The sequence below is a fragment of the Somniosus microcephalus genome, chromosome 1 (genome assembly GCF_052327205.1).
Source record: "Somniosus microcephalus isolate GS21.2 chromosome 1, FLI_Smic_1.0, whole genome shotgun sequence".
NCBI lineage: Eukaryota > Metazoa > Chordata > Chondrichthyes > Squaliformes > Somniosidae > Somniosus > Somniosus microcephalus.
The window spans coordinates 142,989,419-143,015,794 of record NC_140987.1 but is presented as its reverse complement, the minus strand read 5'-3'; the positions used below and the strand labels follow the sequence as shown (position 1 = coordinate 143,015,794).

The 26,376-nt window shown below is 50.5% G+C and overlaps 1 protein-coding gene across 1 annotated transcript in view; it reads left to right on the top strand.

Annotated features, from left to right (window-relative positions):
- The first annotated feature begins 10,137 nt into the window (after window positions 1–10,137).
- LOC147124389 (transmembrane channel-like protein 2-B) overlaps window positions 10,138–26,376 on the top strand; it is a 180,794-nt gene continuing 164,555 nt past the window's right edge. Inside the window, exon 1 of the mRNA XM_085963421.1 lies at window positions 10,138–10,428. Within this exon, the coding sequence (XP_085819547.1) occupies window positions 10,377–10,428 (52 nt within the window). The 5' untranslated portion in view covers window positions 10,138–10,376. The remainder of the gene's footprint in view (window positions 10,429–26,376) is intronic.

Here is a 26,376-nt window from a genome sequence, read left to right as displayed (position 1 = left end):
AGGTGCCTGTGAAGATCAGTGATCTTTTCACAGCCCAATGTGTGGCCAAGAGGTGCCTCTCAGAATTGGAGTAGCTCTTCTCTACATCTGTGAGTATCCTGGAGGAGTAGACCACCGACCTCAGCCTGCCATGCCGCTCTTGGAGTAGCACAGCACTCAGGCTGTCCCCGCTGGCTGCTACCTCCAGGAAGAACTCTTTCCCCCCATCTATGGCCCCTAGAGCTGGTGCGGTCCGCAGGTCTTTCTTGAGCCTGACAAATGCTGCCTGGCAACCCTCATCCCAAGCCCATTCCACTCCCTTGTGTAGGAGTCGGAGCAGAGGGGCTGCTGTGGCTGCATAGTCCTCAATAAAGTCTCTGCAGTACCTGGTTAGCCCTAGAAAAGATTGCACTCCTGTGACTGTGTTGGGGACTGGTAACTCCTGTACCACTTCCCTTCTAGCCTTATCTATGGCCCTTTCCCCAGCGCGTACGGTCAGGCCCAGGAATTTCACCTCCTGTTGGCCGATCTGCGCTTTCTTTGGGTTCACTTTAAACCATTCCTGCCTGAGCAACTCCAGCAGTTCGGCCAGTAGTGGGCCATGCTCCTCTCTCGAATCCGTGAATAGGAGCAGGTCATCCACGTACTGTACCAGCTGCCTGGGCTGGCTGAATCCCTTTAAATTGTTTGCCATGCATTGATGGAAAATGCTGGGGCTGTTGTGGAAGCCCTGAGGCAAAGAGTTCCAGATGTACTGCTGCCCTTTAAAAGTAAAGGCAAACTTGTACTGATCCTCCCTCCTTAAAGGGATGGACCAAAACCCGTTGGAAATATCCAGCACCGTGAAAGTGGTCGAGGACGCTGGGATACTTCCTATCAGGTCGGCAACTGCTGCTACCGTGGGTGCACAGGCTGGGATGTTGCTGTTGAGCACCCTGTAGTCCACCCTGGCCCTCCAGGAGTTGTCCGGCTTTCTAACCGGCCACAGTGGAGAGTTTATGTAGGTGGCTATCGGTCTCAGGACCCCCTGCTGTACTAAGGAGGACATGGCTGCTTCCATGTCCAGCTCCGCTTCCCTGGGGAAGTTGTAATGTTTCTGTGGTCGGGCCATGGGGTCCCCGTCTATGCTGACCTCAAACCCGTTGACCCTCCGACAGTTGTGTTTGTGTGTGGCAAATGTGGCTAGGTGGGCTTGCACAAATGCCTGGAACTCTTTTGGGGTATTGCTGACCATGAGCTCGAGGTTATAACCCTCTTTAGGCTTCATGGTGCACAGGGTCTCCTTCCCTTCTTTCCCTGGGATGACTACTACTCCGCCTTCCTTTCCTGTACTTGCCCCCCATAGGCAATGGTTTCTTAAATCCACCAGGATCCCATGGCCTACAATAAAGTCGGCTCCCAGGATCCCTTTTCCACCCTCCTGTTCCCACTTCATTAGGATACAGGTCCACTTAGAGCAGAGTGCACCTAAACGAATGGAGAGCGGGATGGGAAATGAACCGGCCTGTTCACTGCCTGTGAATCCCGACAGGCTATATGGGACCCCGCTAGATATAGGTGAGGTGGTGGGGTTAGCTGAATGGATCACGGTGCATGATGCTCCCGTGTCCAACAGATAGGTCCCCTTTACCTTTTCTACCTCCATCTCCATGAGGGGTCTCTTCCATACATCGTACTGAAGGGAACACAGGTAAACAGGCTGCACTGTCTGTAGTCAGGGCTGTGGGTTGGATGGGGCTGATGGGGTCAGAGCACCAGTAGTGGCTGCTACTTTCCCGTGGCCAGTCAATAGGGACCTCATGGTGTCCAGAAATGACTCGACCGCGGCGGGAGGGATTCCTGCCTCTGTCTTTTGGGCTGGGGCTGTGGAATTCTTTCCCTTGTTATCCTTCCAAGTGTTTTTGCACTCCTTCCTCCAGTGTCCATCCTTCCCACACCCGTAACAATTGAGCTTTGTGCTAGAAGGGTTATTCCCTTCCTGATGCCACTCCTTCCTGCCCTGTCCAGGTTTTACCTCATGCACCTTCCCCTTAGGTGGGTGTGCATCGGTTCCCCTACCATTCCTATAGGCTAGGGTCAACTGTCTGATCACCGTAAGTTCAGTGGTCAGGGGATTCTTAGGGTGAAACCAGACTTCCGCCTTGGCCCGGACCTGTGGCAAGCTGTTTGTCACCAGGCAACGGAGCCAGTGGGCCAGCTGATCCCCGTTCAGGAACGCCCGGTTAGGTGCCCCTGTACAGGCACTCCTATATACCGGCCATAGCCTGTTTGTGAAAGCCTACGGGGTTTCCCCTGCGAGCTGCACTGTCTTCTCCACATGGTAGAAAGAACTTCCCTCATTCATCCACATGGCCTCCAGAACTTCCTCCTTGAGCTCCCCATATGCACACTGCCCCCTCTTACACTGGTCAGAGAGGGACTGGAGGAGTTTACCCTCCAAAGAGAACAGCAGCATTTTGGTCTGCTCAGCATCATCGCATTCATTGATGCTGGCTGCCTCTTCCACTTCCCTGAAGTGGACCGAGGGGTCATCTTTTTCGGTGAGCTTTGGGATATGGCTCACCATAGCCCTAAGCTGTTGGGTGCCGTAGGGTAATACGAACTGGTTTTGGAGGGGTCCATCGTCCTCGTCATTAACGGGTGGGCCGAACCCCCGATGCCAGGCTGGGCACATCGGCCCTGGTTCCAGCCTCTCTTACGAGGGTTGTTCCACCTCTGCTTCTACCCCTGACTTCACCCCCCTTTGCTGCCAGACCTCGCTAAAACCTGGCGCTACAGGTGGTTGTCGTGGGACCTCCTGTTCCTCAACCGGGTCGTCCCTTGGCACTACCTGTGGTGCCTGAACTGTTCTCCCCTCGTTCCCTGTAAAATCCGCCTGGGCTGCCTTCAGGCTTATGAGGCACAACATGCCCTTTACCTTCCTTAGGGCCAGTCTCAGATTTTCTATCTGTTCATTGCAGGGGCCATGATCTGCATCTTCAAACCCCTGTTTGCTCGCTAACTTATAAGCTGCCTTTATATACTTCACTTTTTCCTCCTGCTCTCTTACTTGTCTCGCTAGGCTGGCATTATTTTCCCGCAACCTCAACTCACTGCTCTTGGCCTTGGTGACCTGACACTATAGGTATTCCAACCTGGCCTATGTTCTCCCATTAATTGTACCCTTTCCTGATTCAGGGTCTGCAATGCTACCAGTAACTTCTCCCCTGCTAGAGCCTTGTCCTGGACCTCCAGGGCTGACTCCCTTATCTCGGCTGCCTGTGCTGGAACGAGCCTGCCCAAAAGCTGGACCAGCTTCTTGAAGCACATCAGCCAGACTGCCTTCTCTAGGGATTTCTTGTGATCCTTCCCATCTGTCCACTTGGCTGCGGCATCTACCGAATGCCCAGCCTTTAACAGATTGGTGATCCACTTCTTTGTGATATTCACCTTACTGAACACATAATCAGAAATCCTTTCCTCCATCATGGTTTGCTCTTCCGAACCATTGTCTACTGTATTGCACCCCTGTTGCCGGTGTCCTGCCGTGGTCGCCATTTCTGTAGGGAGGTGGTGTGTGCCCAGTCAGCTCTGCCCCTGACTGTCTCTGAGTGGTTTGAATTGCTCCCACACACCTGGGTTCTAGACATCGGACTTAGGTACAGGCAGCGATACAGAATTACAATAGACAACTGGTTTGGTACAAGAAAACAACAATTTTATTAAAGGCACAACAATATAACAACACTGGAAATTACTAGAATAATTACAGGCATATAAAAGTACACTTATTTGGGAATGGGGAACACACGGCACATCGAGGGAACAAACACATTAAAAATCCCCCCACCCTTGTCCCACCCCCAATACCTTACTAGATTGAGCTACGAGGGGCCAGGAATTTATGCTCACCAATGGGGTTCCTTTTGATGGTTCGAAATCTGTCGATTAAGCCAGTTGTGGTTTTGGGGTTTGCTCTTTGTGTCCTTTGGGGCCTGCCGTTGTCACGTGGTCCCAGGGCACGGCGGTGGAGTCGTCTGAGTAAAGTACCCTCTTTTCCTCCATTAGAGATAGGGAGTAAAGTCTTTGTTGGGTACTTTACCTTGCAGAATGGTTGTTCTTCTGGTAGTGGTCTGGTCGTCGAAGATTTTGTTGTGGTTGGGGTTCGGTTGGCGGTCTATGGTGTTGGCTTGAGTCTGTTACCGCGGTGCTCATGGTCGCCAGCTATTCCTTCTACCCATGCATCGAATGTTCGCTTACCGGGGTGTGTGCCCGCTCATCACCAATGCTTCTTTACGCTGCCCTTCTCTGCTTATCGGCCTTGCCGTACATCTCGTCTCACCTGCCCGCTTGCAGCCCCATGTGTCCTGTGTGTGTTGAGTCGAGAGAGCGGGGCCAGAGAGCTTGGCTACCGGTGGGCCTACAATTATACCGGTTCTTCACCCCTTATCTGTGCACCAAATCAGGTCAGTTCTTTGTTTAATTTTGGCGGGCTTGTCTAAAGTGATTACAGTCATTCACTTTAACTGTTTTTGGGGCGGTTGTCTCCTTGTTTAATGGCTTCAATATCCTGGCTGTTTGTCATTTATGAAGTTTAATCGGGTTTTCCTGGCTTGGTAGCTACTTTGAGCTGTTACTGATTATTTATGCAGAAAGTTAATGGCCTCAAGATTAGGTCTATCCTGAGTCGATCTGTTTCAAGATGAAGAATGCATATTCTGTGTTTATCCAGCTGTCTGGTTTTAGAAATGTCAAAGTCCTTCACAAAGATCCATGCATGTTAGGTTTCGCTTCAGGATTTGAATGGGCCTGCCTTTGCAGGGCCTTGCTTTTTAAAATCCTGCAGGCTTCTGTCACGAGGTTTCAGAGGCCATTTTCTTTTGGGTACCCTTTTTAATAACTTGTCCATACAGGGCCCCTTTATCCATAAATTTTGGAGAATGTGGGAATTTAAAGAACCCTACAGGGTAGAACTGAGAAATACCAAGGTGCAGAAAACGTTAGTGGGAGTGGTATACAGACACCCAAACAGTAATGCAGAGGTTGGGGATTGCATTAAACGGGAAATTAGAGACGCGTGCAATAAGGGCACAGAAGTTATTATGGGTGACTTTAATCGACATATAGATTGGGCTAACCAAATTAGTAACAATACTGTGGAGGAGAAATTCCTGGAGCGTATACAGGATGGTTTACTGGACCAATATGTCGAGGAACCAACTAGAGACCAGGCCATCTTAGACTGGGTATTATGTAATGAGAAAGGATTAATTAGCAATCTTGTTGTGCGAGGCCCCTTGGGAAGGATTGATTGAGGAATGTTACTCAAAGGGTTGACGGTGGATAGGCAATGGCAAACATTCAAAGATCGCATGGACGAACAACAGAATTTGTTCATCCCTGTTAGGCATAAAAATAAAACAAAAATGGTGACTCAACCGTGGCTAACAAGGGAAATTAGTGATAGCATAAGATCCAAGGAGAGGACATATAAATTGACCAGAAAAAGCAGTAAACCTGAGGAGTGGGAGCAGTTTAGGCTTCAGCAAAGGAGGACAAAGGAATTAATTAAGAGGGGGAAAATAGAGTATGAGAGTAAGCTTTCAGGGAACATAAAAACTGACTGTAAAAGCTTTTATAGATATGTGAAGAGAAAAAGATTGGTGAAGTCAAGCGTAGGTCCCTTGCAGTCAGAATCAGGGGAATGTATAATGGGGAACAAAGAAATGGCAGACCAATGAAATATATACTTTGGTTCTGTCTTCACAAAGGAGGACACAAATAACCTCCCAGAGGTGTCAGGGAACATAGGGTCTAATGAGAGGGAGGAACTGAATTAAATCAGTATTTGTAGGGAAATGATGTTAGGGAAATTGACGGGATTGAAGGCCGATAAATCCCCAGGGCCTGATAATCTACATCCTAGGGTACTTAAGGAAGTGGCCCTAGAAATAGTAGATGAATTGCTGGTCATCTTCCAAAATTCTATAGGCTCTGGAACAGTTCCCATGGATTGGAGGGTAGCTAATGTTACCCCATTGTTCAAAAAAGTTGGTAGGGAGAAAACGGGGAATTATAGACCGGTAAGCCTGACATCGGTAGTGGGGAAAATGCTCGAGTCCATTATAAAAGATGTAATAGCAGAGCACTTGGAAAACAGTGACAGGATCGGACAAAGTCAACACGGATTTACAAAAGGTAAATCGTGCTCGTCTAATCTACTGGAATTTTTTGAGAATGTAACTGGTAGAATAGATAAGGGAGAACCAGTGGATGTGGTGTATTTGGACTTTCAGAAGGCTTTCGATAAGGTCCCGCATAATAGATTAGCATGTAAAGTTAAAGCACATGGGATTGGGTGCAAGGTACTGACTTGGAGAGAGAACTGGTTGGCAGACAGGAAGCAAAGAGTTGGAATAAACGGGTCTTTTTCCGAGTGGCAGGCAGTGACTAGTGGGGTACCGCAGGGATCTGTCCTAGGACCCCAGCTATTCACAATATATATTAATGATCTAGATGAGGGAACTAGATGTAATATCTCCAAGTTTGCAGAGGACACAAAGCTGGGTGGGCGTGTGTGCTGTGAGGAGGATGCCGAGAAACTCCAGTATGATTTGGACAGGTTGGGTGATTGCAATATAATGTGCATAAATGCGAGGTTATCCACTTTGGTGGCAAAAACAGGAAGGCAGATTATTATCTGAACGGCAATAGGTTGGGAGAAGGGGAAGTGCAATGAGACCTGGGTGTCCGTGTTCACCAGTCACTGAAGGTAAGCATGCAGGTGCAGCAGGCGGTTAAGAAGGCAAATGGTATGTTGGCCTTCATAGCGAGAGGGTTTGAGTACAGGAACAAGGATGTCTTGCTGCAGTTGTACAGGGCCTTGGTGAGACCACACCTTGAGTATTGTGTGCAGTTTTGGTCGCCTTATCTGAGGAAGGATGTTCTTGCCATGGAGGGAGTGCAGCGAAGATTCACCAGGCTGATACCTAGGATGGCAGGAATGACGTATGAGGAGAGATTGGTTTGATTGGGCTTATACTCGCTGGAGTTTAGAAGAATGAGAGGGGATCTCATTGAAACGTATAAAATTCTAACAGGACTAGACAGACTAGATGCAGGAAGGATGTTCCCGATGGTGGGGGAGTCCAGCACCAGGGGTCACAGTCTAAAGATAAGGGGTAAGCCATTTAGGACAGAGATGAGGAGAGAGTGGTGAACCTGTGGCATTCTTTACCACAGACGGCAGCTGAGGCCAATTCATTAAATATATTCAAGAAGGAGTTAGATATATTTCTTTAGGCTAAAGGGATCAAGGGATATGGGGAGAAGGCATAGACAGGGTACTGAGTTTGGATGATCAGCCATGATCTCATTGAATGGCGGAGCAGGCTCGAGGGGCAGAATTGCCTACTCCTGCTCCTATCTTCTATGTTTCTAAAACCAAGGCTGTGATGAGAATGAGGAACTAAAGAAATTATTATTAGTAAACAAACAGTACTAGCAAAATTAATAGTCGATAAATCCCAAGGACCGGATGACCTACATCCTAGGGTTTTGAAAGAGCTGGCCATTGGAATAGTGGACGCATTGGTTGTCATCTTCTAAAATTCTATAGATTCTGGAACGGTTCCTGCAGATTGGAAGATAGCAAATGTAACCCCGCTATTTAAGAAAGGAGGGAGAGAGAAAATGGGGATCTACAGACCTGTTAGCCTCACATCAGTAGTTGGGAAATTGCTGGAATCTATTATAAAGGATGCAATAACTGGGCACTTAGAAACTAATAGTAAGATTGGGCAGAGTCAACATGGATTTATGAAAGGGAAATCCTGTTTGACAAACCTATTGGAGTTCTTTGAGGATGTAACTAGTGGAGTAGACAACGGGGAACTGGTAGCTGTGGTGTATCTGGATTTTCAGAAGGCCTTCGATAAGCTTCCACACAAGAGGTTGGTGAACAAAATTAGGGCACATGGAATTGGGTAATATGCTAGCATGGATAGAGAATTGGTTAACAGACAGAAAACAAAGAGTAGGGATAAATGGGTCTTTTTCAGGATGGCAGGCTTTGACTAGTGGGGTACCGCAACGATCGGTGCTTGGGCCCCAGCTATTCACAATCTATATCAATGATTTGGATGAGGGGACTAAATGTAACATTTTCAAATTTGCTGATGATACAAAGCTAGGTGGCAGTGTCAGTTGCGAAGAGGATGTGAAGAGGCTTCAAGAGGATCTCGACAGGCTCAGTGAGTGGTCGAGAACATGGCACATGGAATATAATGTGGATAAATGTGGCTTTAGTAGAAAAAACAGAAAGGCAGAATATTTCCTAAATGGTGAAAGATTGGGGAATGCAGATGCTCAAATGGACCTGGGTGTCCTTGTACATGAGTCACTGAAAGTGAATGTGCAGGTGCAGCAAGCCATTAGAAAGGCAAATGGTATGCTGGCCTTCATTACAAGAGGATTTGAGTACAGGAGTAAAGACGTCTTACTCCAATTATATAGGGCCTTGGTGAGACCGCACCTGGAGTACTGTGTACAATTTTGGTTTCCTTACCTAAGGAAGGATATACTTGCCATAGAGGGAGTGCAACGAAGGTTCACGATATTGATTCCTGGGATGGCGGGACTGTTGTATTAGAAGAGATTGAGTAAACCAGGCCTGTATTCTCTTGAATTCAGAAGAATGAGAGGGGATCTCATTGAAGCCTACAAAATTATTACCGGGCTTGATAGGGTGGATGCTGGGAGAATGTTTCCCTTGGCTGTGTAGTCTAGTACCGGGGTCACAGCCTCAAGATAAAGGGTAGGCCATTCAGGGCTGAGATGAGAAGAAATTTCTTCACACAGAGGGTGGTGAATCTTTGGAATTCTCTACCCAAGAGGGCTGTAGAGGCTCAGTCATTGGGTATATTCAAAACAGAAGTCGATAGATATCTGACTAGTAAGGGCATCAAAGGGTATGGCGATAGGGCCGGTGAATGGAGTTGAGGCAAAAGATCAGCCATGATCTCATTGAATGGCGGAGCAGGCTCAAAGGGCCGAATGGCCTACTCCTGCTCCTATTTCTTATGTTGTTATGAGTCGGCACGGGCTCAATGGGCCGAATGGCCTTCTTCCGTGCTGTAACCATTCTATGATTCTATGATTTCACAGTGGAGTGCAACAAGATAGGAGAACTGGCAGTCAGATGTTGGTGGTGTCTGTGTAAACCACATAAGACAACACAGTTCACAAGATACCTGTGTTATGGCAGGACAGTCAACAAGGAACCAACAGTAAAGCACACTGCAATGTATCAGGAGGTGTTAAGAATGTAACGTGATATGAGAGACGTTCAGAACAGTAAGGGATACTTGCCGTGAGCAATGCCACGGGAGATCCTTTAACAGTTAATTAATATTAATAAGGGAGCCAGAGCAAGTTTCTGGGACCCATTCCCTCCCTGTTTCAGCCTCGGGGTCTAGCTTTCTGCTCCGTCCCAATGCAACACTGGCTAGAGGGATTCCAAGAGAATCAGAGAGACTGTGTGCGAGGTATAGAGCAGGAGACATGCAGATGAGAGGAGACAGACTAGGAGAGATTTATGCAAAGTGAAGAGTAAGGAGAGTTGATGTCAAACTCAAATACACAGATGGCAATGAATGTCTGTGAGAGGCAAACAGAGAGCAAGAGTAAGAGGAAAAATGTCTTCTAAGTTCTGTAAAGAAAAACATCCTTCTAATTTCTAACTTTGCTTGAGGTAGGTTGATTTTGTACCTATGCTTTTAGTTTTGTACACCCAGCCCAGATGAACTGCTTGCATCTATCTATATTGCCCATTTCTGTGGGGGATTATTAACCCTTGAGTCATGTCCTCCGTTCAGTTCTGAGTACTTAGCCCATGATTTACAGGGTACATTAAAGAAAAGGCTTCCTATACGATCGAAGGGGCGTTTTGTCCTCTGCGATGGGCGCGGCCTCAGGAGCAGCCTGCTGCCACATTTTAAAAAAACTGTCCCAACTGAATGTCACAGTGCTGATGTCAATTCAATTTTCAGGAAATGGGTCAAAAAGCTTTATAAAGCAAATCAATGTTGGAATGCTCAGATAAACTTGCACAACGCGTATGAAATAGTAACCTAATATAAATGCAGACAGTCATGTGTGTCAAGTACAGGAAGCCTCTTCTCGACTTGCAGCGCATCCCCTCTGCTTGTTGCCGGGGTCACATCCAATCCCGTTTGTCACAGAGCGCGGCAGCAGCGCCCAGGAGTCCAACCAACCCCCAGACACTGCCGTCAAATCCACCCAAACTCCAGCTGACATTTGTGGAGCGGTCTTCACACTAGACGCCCGGGGAGATTTTATGAATTCAAACAAGGAGAAACATCTCTTTTATTGAGAAGAGCTGGCGAAACGAGGTGACCATGGTAAATACGAATAAGACTAAGAACAAAAATCTTGGTGATTTGGAAGAGGGTGAGTATGTTTTTATAAAACACTTTGCTCCCGCACTTAGCTTTGTACACTTTTCATGTCGTTACATTATCCCAAACGACCAAGCTCAATATGATTTGTGAACCTGGCAAATAGAGTTAAATAGTTCGGTGAGCAATCAATGAATGAGTTGTACCAATTGCTTAATTCAATTTTCTTTGGGACAACTTTACAGGTTTTCTGAATAAGTTAACCTCTGTTATGTGGTTGGTTGATATTCGTTCTCATTGTTTTAAATTGGGAAGGTGGCCCTCAAATAACGGTTACAAGGACAACAATAGCTTAACGTGTCATTCTAATGAAGGATTAATTGTTAGCAAAATTAAAACCCATGGGTTTAAAGGGACAGTGGCAGTGTGGCTAAGAGACAGAAAGCAGAGATGAAAGGTTTTTCAGACTGGAGGGAAGTATACAGTGCTGTTCCCTAGGAGTTGGTATTAGGACCGCTGCTCTTTTTGATATATATTAATGACCTGGATTTGGGTATGCAGGGCATGATTTCAAAGTTTGCAGATGACAAAACTGAGAAATGTAGTAAGCAATGAGAAGGATAGTAACAGACTTCAGGAGGACATAGACAGACATGTGGCAGATGAAATTTAACGCAGAGAAGTGTGAAGTGATACATTTTAGTAGGAAGAATGTGGAGAGGCAATATAAACTAAATGGTACAATTTTAAAGGGGGGACAGGAACAGGGAGACCTGGGGGTGTATGTACACAAATCTTTGATGGTGGCAGGACAAGTTGAGAAGGCAGTTTAAAAAACCATATGGGATCCTTGGCTTTATTAATAGAGGCATAGAATACAAAAGCAAGGAAGTTATGCTAAACCTTTATAAACATAGAAACATAGAAGATAGGAGCAGGAGTAGGCCATTCGGCCCCTCGAGCCTGCTCTGCCATTCAATGAGATCATGACTGATCATCCAAACTCAGTACCCTGTCCATGCCTTCTCCCTATATCCCTTGATCCCTTTAGCCTTAAGAAATATATCCAACTCCTTCTTGAATATATTTAATGAATTGGCCTCTACTGCCTTCTTTGGCAGAGAATTCCACAGGTTCACCACTCTGGGTGAAGAAATTCCTCCTCATCTCTGTCCTAAATGGCTTACCCCTTATCTTTAGACTGTGACCCCTGGTTCTGGACTCCCCCGCCATCGGGAACATCCTTCCTGCAGCTAGTCTGTCTAGTTCTGTTAGAATTTTATAAGTTTCAATGAGATCCCCTCTCATTCTTCTAAACTCCAGTGAGTATAAGCCATATCGACACAAGCTCTCCTCATATGTCATTCCTGTCAGCCCAGGTATCAGTCTGGTGAATCTTCACTGCACTTCCTCCATGGCAAGAACATCCTTCCTCAGATAAGGCGACCAAAACTGCACACAATACTCAAGGTGTGGTCTCACCAAGGCCCTGTACAACTGCAGCAAGACATCCTTGTTCCTGTACTCAAAACCTCTCACTATGAAGGCCAACATACCATTTGCCACCTTAACCGCCTGTTGCACCTGCATGCTTACCTTCAGCGACTGGTGCACAAGGACACCCAGGACTCGTTGCACTATCCCGTCTCCCAATCTATTGCCATTCAGATAATAATCTGCCTTCCTGTTTTTGCCACCAAAGTGGATAACCTCACATTTATCCACATTATACTGCATCTGCCATGCATCTGCCCAATCACCCAACCTATCCAAATCATACTGGAGTTTCTCGGCACCCTCCTCACAGCACACACGCCCACCCAGCTTTGTGTCGTCTGCAAACTTGGAGATATTACATCTAGTTCCCTCGCCTAGATCATTAATATATATTGTGAATAGCTGGGGTCCTAGGACAGATCCCTGTGGTACCCCACTAGTCACTGCCTGCCACTCGGAAAAAGACCCTTTATTCCAACTCTTTGCTTCCTGTCTGCCACCCAGTTCTCTATCCAAGTCAATACCTTGCCCCCAATCCCATGTGCCTTAACTTTACACGCTAATCTCTTATGCGTGACCTTATCGAAAGCCTTCTGAAAGTCCAAATACACCACATCCACTGGTTCTCCCTTATCTATTCCACCAGTTACATCCTCAAAAAATTCCAGTAGATTAGTCAAGCACGATTTACCTTTTGTAAATCCATGTTGACTTTGTCCGATCCTGTCACTGTTTTCCAAGTGCTCTGCTATTACATTTTTATAATGGACTCTAGCATTTTCCCCACTACTGATGTCAGGCATACCAGTCTATAATTCCCCGTTTTCTCTCTACCACCTTTTTTGAACAGTGGGGTAACATTAGCTACCCTCCAATCCATGGGAACTGTTCCAGAGTCTATAGAATTTTGGAAGATGATCAGCAATACATCTACTATTTCTAGGGCCACTTCCTTAAGTACCCTAGGATGTAGATTATCAGGCCCTGGGGATTTATCGGCCTTCAATCCCATCAATTTCCCTAACACCATTTCCCTACAAATACTGATTTCATTCAGTTCCTCCCTCTCATTAGACCCTATGTTCCCCGACATCGCTGGGAGGTTATTTGTGTCCTCCTTTGTGAAGACAGGACACAAGTATGTATTTAATTGATCTGCCATTTCTTTGTTCCCCATTATACATTCCCCTGACTCTGACTGCAAGGGACCTATGCTTGACTTCACCAATCTTTTTCTCTTCACATATCTATAAAAGCTTTTACAGTCAGTTGTTATGCTCCCTGCAAGCTTACTCTCGTACTCTATTTTCCCCCTCTTAATTAATCCCTTTGTCCTCCTTTGCTGAATCCTAAACTGCTCCCAATGCTCAGGTTTACTGCTTTTTCTGGCCAATTTATCTGTCCTTAAGGCTAAAGGGATCAAGGGATATGGGGAGAAGGCAGGGACAGGGTAATGAGTTTGGATAATCAGCCATGATCTCATTGAATGGCGGAGCAGGCTAAAGGAGCCGAATGGCCTACTCCTGCTTCTATCTTCTATGTTTCCTCTCCTTGGATCTTATGCTATCCCTAATTTCCCTTGTTAGCCATGGTTGAGTCAACTTTAAAAAAAAAAAAAAATTATGCCAAACAGGGAGGAGCAAATTCTGTAGTTCATCCATGCGATCTTTGAATGTTTGCCATTGCCTATCCACCGTCAACTCTTTGAGTAACATTCCCAATCAATCCTACCCAACTCGCGCCTCATACCATCGTAGTTTCCTTTATTTAAATTCAGGACGCTAGTCTCTGAGTCAAGTACTTCACTCTCCATCTTAATGAAGAATTCTATCATATTATGATCACTCCGCCTCAAGGGGCATCGTACAACAAGATTGCTAATTAATCCTTTCTCATTACATAATACCCAGTCTAAGATGGCCTGATGTCTAGTTGGTTCCTCAACATATCGGTCCAGGAAACCATCCCGTATACACTCCAGGAATTTCTCCTCCACAGTATTATTACTAATTTGGTTAGCCCAATCCATATGTAGATTAAAGTCACCCATGATAACTGCGGTGCCCTTATTGCGCGTGTCTCTAATTTCCCGTTTAATGCCATCCCCAACCTCCGCATTACTGTTTGGGTGTCTGTATACCACTCCCACTAAAGTTTTCTGCACCTTGGTATTTCTCAGCTCTACCCATACAGATTCCATGTCATCAGAGCTAATATCCTTCCTTACTATTGTGTTAATCCCCTCTTTAACCAGCAATGCTACCCCACCTCCTTTTCCTTTTTGCCTGTTTTTCCTGAATATTGAATACCCCTGGATGTTGAGTTCCCAGCCTTGGTCACCCTGGAGCCATGTTTCCGTAATCCCAATCACATCATATCCATTTACCTGTATTTGCTAAGCTAATTCATCCACCTTATTACAAATGCTCCTCGCATTAAGACACAAAGCCTTCAGGCTTGTTTTTTTTAACACTCTTAGACCTTTTAGAATTATTATTTACTGTGGCCATGTTTGATTTATACCCTTGATTTCGCTGACTGCCACCTTTGCTTTTCTCCTTCCTGTCTTTTGCTTCTATCCTTGTTTCCCTTTCCTCTGTCTCCCTGCTCAGGTTCCCAACCCCCTGCCATTTTAGTTTAAACCCTCCCCCAGAGCACTAGCAAACACTCCCCTTAGGACATTGGTCCCGGTCCTGCCTAGGTGCAAACCGTCCATTTTGTACTGGTCCCACCTCCCCCAGAACCGGTTCCAGTGCCCCAGGAATTTGAATCCTTCCCCCTTGCACCATTCCTCTAGCCACGTCTTCATCTGAAATATCCTTCTATTTCTACTCTGACTAGCACATAGCACTGGTAGCAATCCTGAGATTACTGCATTTGAGGTCCTATTTTTAAATTTACCTCCTAATTCCCTATATTCAGCTTTTAGGACCTCATCACAGTTTTTACCTACATCGTTCGTACCTATATGCACCACGACAACTGGCTGTTCACCCTCCCCTTCCAAAATGTTCTGCAGCCGGTCTGAGACATCCTTGACCCTTGCACCAGGGAGGCAACATACCATCCTGGAGTCTTGTTTGCAGCGACAGAAGTGCCTATCTATTCCCCTTACAATAGAATCCCCTATTACTTTAGCTCTACCCCTCTTTTTCCTCCCGTCCTGTGCAGCAGAACCAACCATGGTGCCAGGAAGTTGGCTGCTGCTGCCTTCCCCCGATAAGCCATCCTCCCCAACAATATCCAAAGCGGTATATCTGTTTGAGAGGGGGCTGGCCCAAGGGGACCCCTACGCTACCTGCCTGTGCCTACCACTCTGCCTAGCGGTCACCCATTCCCTTCCTGCCTGTGCAGCCTTTACCTGTGGTGTGACCAACTCATTAAACGTGCTATCCACGACTCCTTCAGCATCGTGAATGCTCCAGTATGTATCTCTTCGCAGCTCCAGCGCCGCAATGCGGTCTGCCAGTCGCTGCAGCTGGATACACTTCCCGCACACATGGTCATCAGGGACACAGGAAGTGTCCTTGATTTCCCACATAGTGCAGGAGGAGCATACCACGGCACCGAGCTGTACCGCCGTGATTAACCTTTAATTAATTCAAATTAAATTAAATCAAATCAATCCCACCAATGACACTATAATTAAATGATATACTCAAGGGCCCTTGTTTACCAGCAGTCCCTGCTATACAACAGAGACCTTAGAAACTATAAACCACAATATTTAAGTTTGGAAAAAAGTGAGAAAGAGAGAAACACTCACCAATGAATCACTTCCCTACTTTCTGGTGACATCACACTTCAATTACTTTTTACTTCTCTCTCCCGCTCTCGGAGCTCTGTGCCTCTCGCAGGTCCACCTCTCGGAGCTCAGTTTAAATCAGCCTCTCCCGCCTCTCCTCTCGCAGGTCTGTCTCTCCCGCTCTCGGAGCTCAGTTTAAATCTCCTCTCCTGCCTTTCCTCTTGCAGGTCTGCCTCTCCCGCTCTTGGAGCTTGGTTTAAATCAGCCTCTTACACCTCTCCTCTCGGAGGTCCATATATAACACTGGTTAGGTCTATGCTGGAGTATTGTGTTCAATTCTGGGCACCGCATTTTAGGAAGGATGTCAAGGCCTTAGAGAGGGTGCAGAAGAGATTTACTTGAATGGTACCAGGGATGAGGAACTTCAGTTATGTGGAGAGACTGGAGAAGCTGGGATTGCTCTCTTTAGAGCATATAAGTGTAAGGGGTGGTGTGTGTGGTCAGCTTTGCCTCTGACTCATGAGCGGTTTGAATCGCCCCCACTCCCTTGGTTGTAGACCTGGACTTATTTGGGGGTTGTAATGAAATTGCAGCAAACAACTGTATTTGATACAAGAACTTTGGTTTTTATTTGAGACAAGGAAATATACACAACACAATAATCTTATCACTCTAAAAGGGGGAACACTCCGGAATATACAAGGGTGAATAACAATAGACAAAATACTTCACCCCTCCCAATCCCACTACACTAACTAGTTTGGATTCCAGAGGACCAGGGAAATGCTCACCAAATGACTTTCTTGACAGTTGTAGAGGTTCGCGATTTCGGGGTTCTCTTTAGGTGTGGCGGTTGGGGCCTGCCGTACCCCGGACGTGGTAGAAGACTTCACCTGCGTTGGGTTTTCAGTCTTTGCGTGTCCGCTGATGCGGTCGGGTGCGTATTTGGGTCTATCGGGTAAGTATCCAATTTCCTTTGGTTACGTATAGGGTTTAGAGTCTTTTCGTCAAATCTTACCTAGGGGTAAGTCAGGATAGCTGGTTGTTTGTTTCTTTGGGCCCTTGGTTGCCGCGATTCCTTTCCGTTCTCCTTCTGTTGTCCTTCCGTCAATTGATTGTCCCAAAGCTGATGTCTTTTGAATGAGCTGTGCCTCTTTCTGTATGAATTGTACCTTCAAGTTCACACACCGTCCAAATTACCTTCACTGACTGTCTGTATGACTCTCTGACTGTTTCTGTGTAAAAGCAGGCCTCAATTATACCATTTGAGGCCTTGCTTATCTGCCCGCCAAATCTTCTCTGGCCCATTGTTAATTTTGGCGGGCTCATTAACTTTAATAGTTTTTAAATTCTTTAACGAGTTCCGGGCTGGTCCCATCTACTTTTAATTGACTTAATTTGGTGTAAACTAGTTTCGGGATGGTTCATCAAAACTTAAATTAGTGTTTAATGGCTGTTTAAACTTTTGTCCGATTAGTGAGTTTTGTCTTCTCCTGCTGGGGTCAGGGTCCCTTTTGTTGATCAGTCGCATGTACTGTATTATTCATATTCTTGATGGCCTATTGTCATTTATGTGGCATGACTGAGATGGTCCAGAACATTCCCAGACAATCTGGCTCATGCCAATACTCAAACTGTTTGTTTTACAGGGGCCCATCCCACCTCCTTTGTCACAGCCTTCCACAGGCCTGGACATGTCCTTTTAAAATAACCAAAATCCTGGGGTTTTAACTTTAAGCCCCCTTTTGGCCCAATATTCTTTTAAACAGTCCAAAATCTCTTCTTTTCTTGGTTTGGGGGAATCTGTAGAAATTGCGAACCTTACATAAGGTTAAGAGGAGATTTGATAGAGGTGTTCAAATGAGTAAATAAGGAGAAAGTGTTCCCAGTGGCAGAAGGCTTTGTAACCAGAGGACACAGATTTAAGGTGATTGGCAAAATAACTAGAGATGAAGTGAGGAAACATTTTTTTACACAGCGAGTTGTTATGATCCGGAATGCACTGCCTGAAAGGGTGGTGAAAGCAGCTTCAATATTAACTTTAAAAAGGGAATTGGATAAATACTTGGAGGGGAGAAAATTACAGGGCTATGGAAAAGAGCAGGGGAGTGGGACTAATTGGATAGCTCTACCAAAGAGCTGGCACAGACCGAATGGCCTCCTTCTGTGCTGTATCATTCTATGATTCTATGATTACCTAATATTCCAGATGTCCAAGGTTTGCATTTTATAATATAAAACATTTTTCATAGTTGTGAATCGTAGTTTCAGTCATGAATGAATATCTATCTATATATATATAAAACAGTATGTCTCTGTCTGTCTTTCTGTCTGTCTGTCCGGCTATACAATCAAAAGTTATAGAGCGTACCTACACATGTTATATCAAAAGAAAGCTCATCATTAGGGGACTCTCGTAGGCGTATTTACTTTTTGGTCGGACAAAAATTGTGCTGACGGTATCCAAAAAACGTTCAAAATTCCGCTCATTATCCGCTCATTAGCATCGAGTGGGGGCGGGTTCATTGCGTGTGCGGGCGGGCCATCCTAGAGTTGAATGACGTGATGATTGACCAATCCTACAGTTCAGTGACCTGACGGTTGACCAATCGGTGCGTGTGTGGGCGGGCCTTATCATTCTGAACTGAGGTGAGTGTCAGCCATCTTGATTCGTAAGTTTATTTTTTTTCCCACTTTCTGCGTATTTCTTTTCAAATCTAGATTTCCAGCAAAAAAAAAAGTTGCTTTTAAAACACAAATTGTTTTTAAAAAAAGTTAATTAATTTGTAAATCTTTTCTCTAACCTCTATAATTTTCCTACCTTTCACTGTTTTTGCAGGACTGGAAGCCTGGGCCTCTGTTGCCCAGCCACGCCCAAGCTAGGCACCGCCCCTCCCGCTGGGCCCGCCCCACGATCGCCGCCATCGTTGTAAAGGCTGGCGGTGCGGGACTGGGCCGAGCGTAGCCATCGCCGCCATTTTGGTAAAGGATGGCGGGGCGGGAGGGAGCCTAGTGGGAGGTGAGTTGCGGTCACCACGGGGCTCGGGCTCAGCTGATCGGGCACTCATCAGGGGTCAGCCCGCAACACATCGATCGGAGGAACGGCGGCTCTCTCTGTCCTTCCCCCACCGCGGCTCGGGCGGGGGGGCGGTGCTCGGGAGGGCGGGGCTCGGGAGGCCGGTGCTCGGGAGAGCGGGAAGGGGGGGAAGGGTTACCCCGGCAACTGGGCCCAGCCCTCTCTCACAGCCTCAAGCCGTTTCATGCCCGTTCCCGGGGCTTGGCTCCAGCGCAGGCCCAGCCACAATCGGTGGTCTTGAAGCCGGGGCTCGGGAGGGCATGGGGCGGGGCTCGGGAGAGCGGGGGGCGGGTCTCGGGCTGACCGGGGCGCTGCGCTTGGCTGGGCCATGTCAGTGCGTGGGGCGGCACGGAGCTCCGCGGAGCCATCGCCGGCAGAGGGGAGAGGGTCTGCTGGCTCCTCCCCTCCCTTTCTCCCCCACTCCCTTTCTCCCTTCCCCCCTCCCCCTCCTTCCCCCACACCCTTCCCACCCTTCCTCTGCCCCTCCCCCTCCCCCCTCCTCCTCCCCCCCATCCCCTCCCCCATCCCCTCCCCCTTCCCCTTCCCCTCCCCCCTCCCCCTCCCCCCTCCCCCTACCCCCTTCCCCCCAGTCGCTCGCTCTCTTCCCCCAGTCGCTCGCTCTCTTCCCCCCAGTCTCTCGCTCTCTTCCCCCCAGTCGCTCGCTCTCTTCCCCCCAGTCGCTCGCTCTCTTCCCCCCAGTCGCTCGCTCTCTTCCCCCCAGTCGCTCGCTCTCTTCCCCCCAGTCGCTCGCTCTCTCTTCCCCCCAGTCGCTCGCTCTCTCTTCCCCCCAGTCGCTCGCTCTCTCTTCCCCCCAGTCGCTCGCTCTCTCTTCCCCCCAGTCGCTCGCTCTCTCTTCCCCCCAGTCGCTCGCTCTCTCTTCCCCCCAGTCGCTCGCTCTCTCTTCCCTCCAGTCGCTCGCTCTCTCTTCCCCCCAGTCGCTCGCTCTCTCTTCCCCCCAGTCGCTCGCTCTCTCTTCCCCCCAGTCGCTCGCTCTCTCTTCCCCCCAGTCGCTCGCTCTCTCTTCCCCCCAGTCGCTCGCTCTCTCTTCCCCCCAGTCGCTCGCTCTCTCTTCCCCCCAGTCGCTCGCTCTCTCTTCCCCCCCAGTCGCTCGCTCTCTCTTCCCCCCGGTCGCTCGCTCTCTCTTCCCCCCGGTCGCTCGCTCTCTCTTCCCCCCGGTCGCTCGCTCTCTCTTCCCCCCGGTCGCTCGCTCTCTCTTCCCCCCGGTCGCTCGCTCTCTCTTCCCCCCGGTCGCTCGCTTCTCTTCCCCCCGGTCGCTCGCTCTCTCTTCCCCCCGGTCGCTCGCTCTCTCTTCCCCCGGTCGCTCGCTCTCTCTTCCCCCCAGTCGCTCGCTCTCTCTTCCCCCCAGTCGCTCGCTCTCTCTTCCCCCCAGTCGCTCGCTCTCTCTTCCCCCCAGTCGCTCGCTCTCTCTTCCCCCCAGTCGCTCGCTCTCTCTTCCCCCCAGTCGCTCGCTCTCTCTTCCCCCCCAGTCGCTCGCTCTCTCTTCCCCCCAGTCGCTCGCTCTCTCTTCCCCCCAGTCGCTCGCTCTCTCTTCCCCCCAGTCGCTCGCTCTCTCTTCCCCCCAGTCGCTCGCTCTCTCTTCCCCCCAGTCGCTCGCTCTCTCTTCCCCCCAGTCGCTCGCTCTCTCTTCCCCCCAGTCGCTCGCTCTCTCTTCCCCCCCAGTCGCTCGCTCTCTCTTCCCCCCAGTCGCTCGCTCTCTCTTCCCCCCCAGTCGCTCGCTCTCTCTTCCCCCCAGTCGCTCGCTCTCTCTTCCCCCCAGTCGCTCGCTCTCTCTTCCCCCCAGTCGCTCGCTCTCTCTTCCCCCCAGTCGCTCGCTCTCTCTTCCCCCCAGTCGCTCGCTCTCTCTTCCCCCCAGTCGCTCGCTCTCTCTTCCCCCCAGTCGCTCGCTCTCTCTTCCCCCCAGTCGCTCGCTCTCTCTTCCCCCCAGTCGCTCGCTCTCTCTTCCCCCCAGTCGCTCGCTCTCTCTTCCCCCCAGTCGCTCGCTCTCTCTTCCCCCCAGTCGCTCGCTCTCTCTTCCCCCCAGTCGCTCGCTCTCTCTTCCCCCCAGTCGCTCGCTCTCTCTTCCCCCCAGTCGCTCGCTCTCTCTTCCCCCCAGTCGCTCGCTCTCTCTTCCCCCCAGTCGCTCGCTCTCTCTTCCCCCCAGTCGCTCGCTCTCTCTTCCCCCCAGTCGCTCGCTCTCTCTTCCCCCCAGTCGCTCGCTCTCTCTTCCCCCCAGTCGCTCGCTCTCTCTTCCCCCCAGTCGCTCGCTCTCTCTTCCCCCCAGTCGCTCGCTCTCTCTTCCCCCCAGTCGCTCGCTCTCTCTTCCCCCCAGTCGCTCGCTCTCTCTTCCCCCCAGTCGCTCGCTCTCTCTTCCCCCCAGTCGCTCGCTCTCTCTTCCCCCCAGTCGCTCGCTCTCTCTTCCCCCCCAGTCGCTCGCTCTCTCTTCCCCCCAGTCGCTCGCTCTCTCTTCCCCCCAGTCGCTCGCTCTCTCTTCCCCCCAGTCGCTCGCTCTCTCTTCCCCCCAGTCGCTCGCTCTCTCTTCCCCCCAGTCGCTCGCTCTCTCTTCCCCCCAGTCGCTCGCTCTCTCTTCCCCCCAGTCGCTCGCTCTCTCTTCCCCCCAGTCGCTCGCTCTCTCTTCCCCCCAGTCGCTCGCTCTCTCTTCCCCCCAGTCGCTCGCTCTCTCTTCCCCCCAGTCGCTCGCTCTCTCTTCCCCCCAGTCGCTCGCTCTCTCTTCCCCCCAGTCGCTCGCTCTCTCTTCCCCCCAGTCGCTCGCTCTCTCTTCCCCCCAGTCGCTCGCTCTCTCTTCCCCCCAGTCGCTCGCTCTCTCTTCCCCCCCCAGTCGCTCGCTCTCTCTTCCCCCCAGTCGCTCGCTCTCTCTTTCCCCCCCAGTCGCTCGCTCTCTCTTCCCCCCCAGTCGCTCGCTCTCTCTTTCCCCCCCAGTCGCTCGCTCTCTCTTTCCCCCCCAGTCGCTCGCTCTCTCTTTCCCCCCCAGTCGCTCGCTCTCTCTTTCCCCCCCAGTCGCTCGCTCTCTCTTTCCCCCCCAGTCGCTCGCTCTCTCTTCCCCCCCAGTCGCTCGCTCTCTCTTCCCCCCCAGTCGCTCGCTCTCTCTCTCTTCCAACAACAACATGCCCTCAAAAAAGCCTCGGCACCGCCGGGCACTCCAGCTATCTATATATATAAAGCGGCACTTCGGTCTGTCCTTCCATCTGTCTGTCTGGCTATACACGTCGCGCGTGCGGGCGGGCCCTCCTACAGTCGATTGACAGGACGATTAACCAATCCTACGCTTCAGTGACATGACGGTTGACCAATCGGTGTGTGTGTGGGCGGACCTTATCCTTCTGAACCGAGGTGCGTGGCCGCCATCTTGATTCCAAACTGTTCATTTCTTTTTCCCACTTTCTGCATGTTTCTTTTCAAATCTACATTTCCAGCAAAAAAAAAATGCTTTTATTAAATTGTTTTTAAAGAAAGTGAATTCATTTGTAAATATTTTCTCTCTAACCTGATTCTTTTCCCTACCTTTCCCCATTTTTGTAAGGCCTCAAAGCCTGGGCCTCTCCTGCCCAGCCATGCCCGAGCTAGATGATTGTCCCACGGCTTGTGGTAAGCTCCTCCCCCCCCCCTCCCCCAGTCTCACCCGTCACGTTACCCGGGGCAACGGTGTCGGCCGTGAGGGACGCGGGACAGGCACAGGGTGCGTGCGCAGCAGGCGACACACAGAAGTCCGAGGCACAGAGCGCGGGAAGACAGCAGGTGAGATGCGGCGTCTCTCTCTCTTCCCCGCTCAGCGGTCTTGAAGCCGGCTCGGGCGGTGGGGGGGGCGGTGCTCGGGAGGGTGGGGCTCGGGAGGCCGGTGCTCGGGAGAGCGGGAAGGGTTACCCCAGCAACGGTGCTCGGGGGGGCGTGGGGCAGGGCTCGGGCTGACCAGGGCGCTGCGCTCGGCTGGGCCATGTCAGTGCGTGGGGCAGCACGGAGCTCCACGGAGCCATCGCCGGCAGAGGGGAGAGGGTCTGCTGGCACCCCCCTCCCTTTCTCCCCCCTTCCTTTCTCCCCCCTCCCTTCCTTTCTCCCCCCTCCCTTCCTTTCTCCCCCCTCCCTTCCTTTCTCCCCCCCCCTTCCTTTCTCCCCCCTCCCTTCCTTTCTCCCCCTCCCTTCCTTTCTCCCCCCTCCCTTCCTTTCTCCCCCCTCCCTTCCTTTCTCCCCCCTCCCTTCCTTTCTCCCCCCTCCCTTCCTTTCTCCCCCCTCCCTTCCTTTCTCCCCCATCCCTTCCTTTCTCCCCCCTCCCTTCCTTTCTCCCCCCTCCCTTCCTTTCTCCCCCCTCCCTTCCTTTCTCCCCCCTCCCTTCCTTTCTCCCCCCTCCTTTCCTTTCTCCCCCCTCCCTTCCTTTCTCCCCCCACCCTTCCTTTCTCCCCCCTCCCTTCCTTTCTCCCCCTCCCTTCCTTTCTCCCCCCTCCCTTCCTTTCTCCCCCTCCCTTCCTTTCTCCCCCTCCCTTCCTTTCTCCCCCCTCCCTTCCTTTCTCCCCCCCCCTTCCTTTCTCCCCCCTCCCTTCCTTTCTCCCCCCCTCCCTTCCTTTCTCCCCCCTCCCTTCCTTTCTCCCCCCTCCCTTCCTTTCTCCCCCCTCCCTTCCTTTCTCCCCCCTCCCTTCCTTTCTCCCCCCTCCCTTCCTTTCTCCCCCCTCCCTTCCTTTCTCCCCCCCTCCCTTCCTTTCTCCCCCCTCCCTTCCTTTCTCCTTTCTCCCCCTTCCCCTCCCTTCCTTTCTCCCCCCTCCCTTCCTTTCTCCCCCCTCCCTTCCTTTCTCCCCCTCCCTTCCTTTCTCCCCCCTCCCTTCCTTTCTCCCCCTCCCTTTCCTCCTTTCTCCCCACCCTTCCTTTCTCCCCCCTCCCTTCCTTTCTCCCCCCTCCCTTCCTTTCTCCCCCCCTCCCCTTCCTTTCTCCCCCTTCCTCCCTTTCTCCCCTCCCCTTTCTCCCCCTCCCCTTTCTCCCCCCTCCCCTTTCTTCCCCCCTCCCCTTTCTTCCCCCCTCCCCTTTCTTCCCCCCTCCCCTTTCTCCCCCCTCCCCTTTCTCCCCCCCTCCCCTTTCTCCCCCCTCCCCTTCCTTCGCCCCCTCACTTCCCCCCCCGTCGCCCCCTCGCTTCCCCCCCGTCGCCCTCTCGCTTCCCCCCCCGTTGCCCTCTTCGCTTCCCCCCCCCCAGTCGCCCTCTCCTCCGCTTCCCCCCCAGTCGCCCTCTCGCTTCCCCCCCCAGTCGCCCTCGTCGCTTCCCCCCCCCCAGTCGCCCTCTCGCTTCCCCCCCCCAGTCGCCCTCTCGCTTCCCCCCCAGTCGCCCTCTTCGCTTCCCCCCCCAGTCGCCCTCTCGCTTCCCCCCGCAGTCGCCCTCTCGCCTTCCCCCCCCGTCGCCCTCTCGCTCCTTCCCCCCCCCAGTCGCCCTCTCGCTTCCCCCCCCCAGTCGCGCTCTCGCTTCCACCCCCCCCCCAGTCGCGCTCTCGCTTCCCCCCCCCCCAGTCGCGCTCCTCGCTTCCCCCCCCGTCGCGCTCACGCTTCCCCCCCCCCCCCCGGTCGCGCTCCTCGCTTCCCCCCCCCCCCCAGTCGCGCTCTCTCTCTTCCAACAACAACATGCCGTCAAAAAAGCCTCGGCACCGCTGGGCACTCCAGCTAGTCTGTTATATAATTGTTACCAACTGCATCATTTAGTAATAATAAGTCATTTTATTACAAAATTTGTTGCAGCTTTGAATTTTTTTTTACCTAAACAAGATTGATTATTTAACTTATTTTCTAATAGTATTTTCAAAAATTTTGGGCACTGGCTGCATCCAAGAATATTTGTTCCCCACAGATGTTTGTCGCTTTTGTTGTTCCTGATTAGGAGTTGTGATTTAGCAGTGGTTGTTTCAGTAGTTTGTTATGTTTAAATCTTCAAATTTTAGAGGTAAACCTGATTAGGCCTTAAAAATAACCCATGAAAGTTGAATTCCAAAATTAGAGTTAAACCCAATAAAACTGGAAACATTTGGCTTTCTGGTATGATACTTGCAGCCATTTTCCCTGTTTAATGCAGAGAGCATGTCATCACTTTGTACCAGTAGCAGCAACGACGTAGAATGCAGCTGCACCTTGTACAATATACTAACAAGTTCCGTGGGTCAGAAGTCACTGAAGTGCGGCTAATGATACAGCAAAGTCCTCCTTACCAACATCTGGGGGCTTGTGCCAAAATTGGGAGAGCTGTCCCACAGACTAGTCAAGCAACAGCCTGACATAATCATAATTACCGAATCATACCTTACAACCAATGTCCCAGACACCACCATCACCATCCCTGGGTATGTCCTGTCCCACCGGCAGGACAGACCCACCAGAGGTGGTGGCACCGTGGTATACAGTTGGGAGGGAGTAGCCCTGGGAGTCCTCAACATTGACTCAGGACCCCATGAGGTCTCATGGCATCAAGTCAAACATGGGCAAGGAAACCTCCTGCTAATTACCACCTACCGCCCTCCCTCAGCTGATGAATCAGTACTCCTTCATGTTGAACACCAATTGGAAGAAGCACTGAGAGTAGCAAGGGCACAAAATGTCCTCTGGGTGGGGGACTTCAATGTCCATCACCAAGAGTAGCTCGGTAGCACCACAACTGACCGAGCTGGCCGAGTCCTAAAGGACATAGCTGCCAGACTGGGTCTGCGACAGGTGGTGAGGGAACCAACAAGAGGGAAAAACCTACTTGATCTCGTCCTCACCAATCTACCTGCTGCAGATGCATCTTTCCATGACAGCATTGGTGGAAGTGACCACCGCACAGTCCTTGTGGAGACGAAGTCCCGTCTTCATGTTGAGGATACCCTCCACCGTGTGGTGTGGCACTACCACCGTGCTAAATGGGACAGATTTCGAACAGATCTGGCAACTCAAAACTGGGCATCCATGAGGCACTGTGGGCCATCAGCAGCAGCAGAATTGTATTCAACCACAATTTGTAACCTCATGGCCCGGCATATCCCTCACTCTACCATTACCATCAAGCTGGGAGATCAACCCAGGTTTAACGAAGAGTGCAGGAAAGCATGCCGGGAACAGCACCAGGCATACTGAAAAATGAGGTGTCAACCTGGTGAGGCTACAACACCGGACTACTTGCATGCCAAACAACGGAAGCAACATGCGATAGACAGAGCTAAGCGATCTCACAACCATCGGATCAAATCAAAGCTCTGCAGTCCTGCCACATCCAGTCGTGAGTGGTGGTGGACAATTAAACAGTTAACAGGAGGAGGAGGCTCCAAAAATATCCCCATCCTCAATGATGGTGCAGCCCAGCACGTGAGTGCAAAAGACAAGGCTGAAGCATTTGCAACTATCTTCAGCCAGAAGTGCCGAGTGGATGATTAATCTCGGCCTCCTCCTGAGGTCCCCAGCATCACAGACGCCAGTCTTCAGCCCATTCAATTCACTCCACGCGATGTCAAGAAACGGCTGAAGACACTGGATACTGCAAAGGCTATGGGCCCTGACAACATTCCGGCAATAGTACTGAAGACTTGTGCTCCAGAACTAGCTGCGCCCCTAGCCAAGCTGTTCTAGTACAGCTACAACACTGGCATCTACCCGGCAATGTGGAAAATTGCCCAAGTATATCCTGTCTACAAAAAGCAGGACAAATCCGACCCGGCCAATTACCGTCCCAT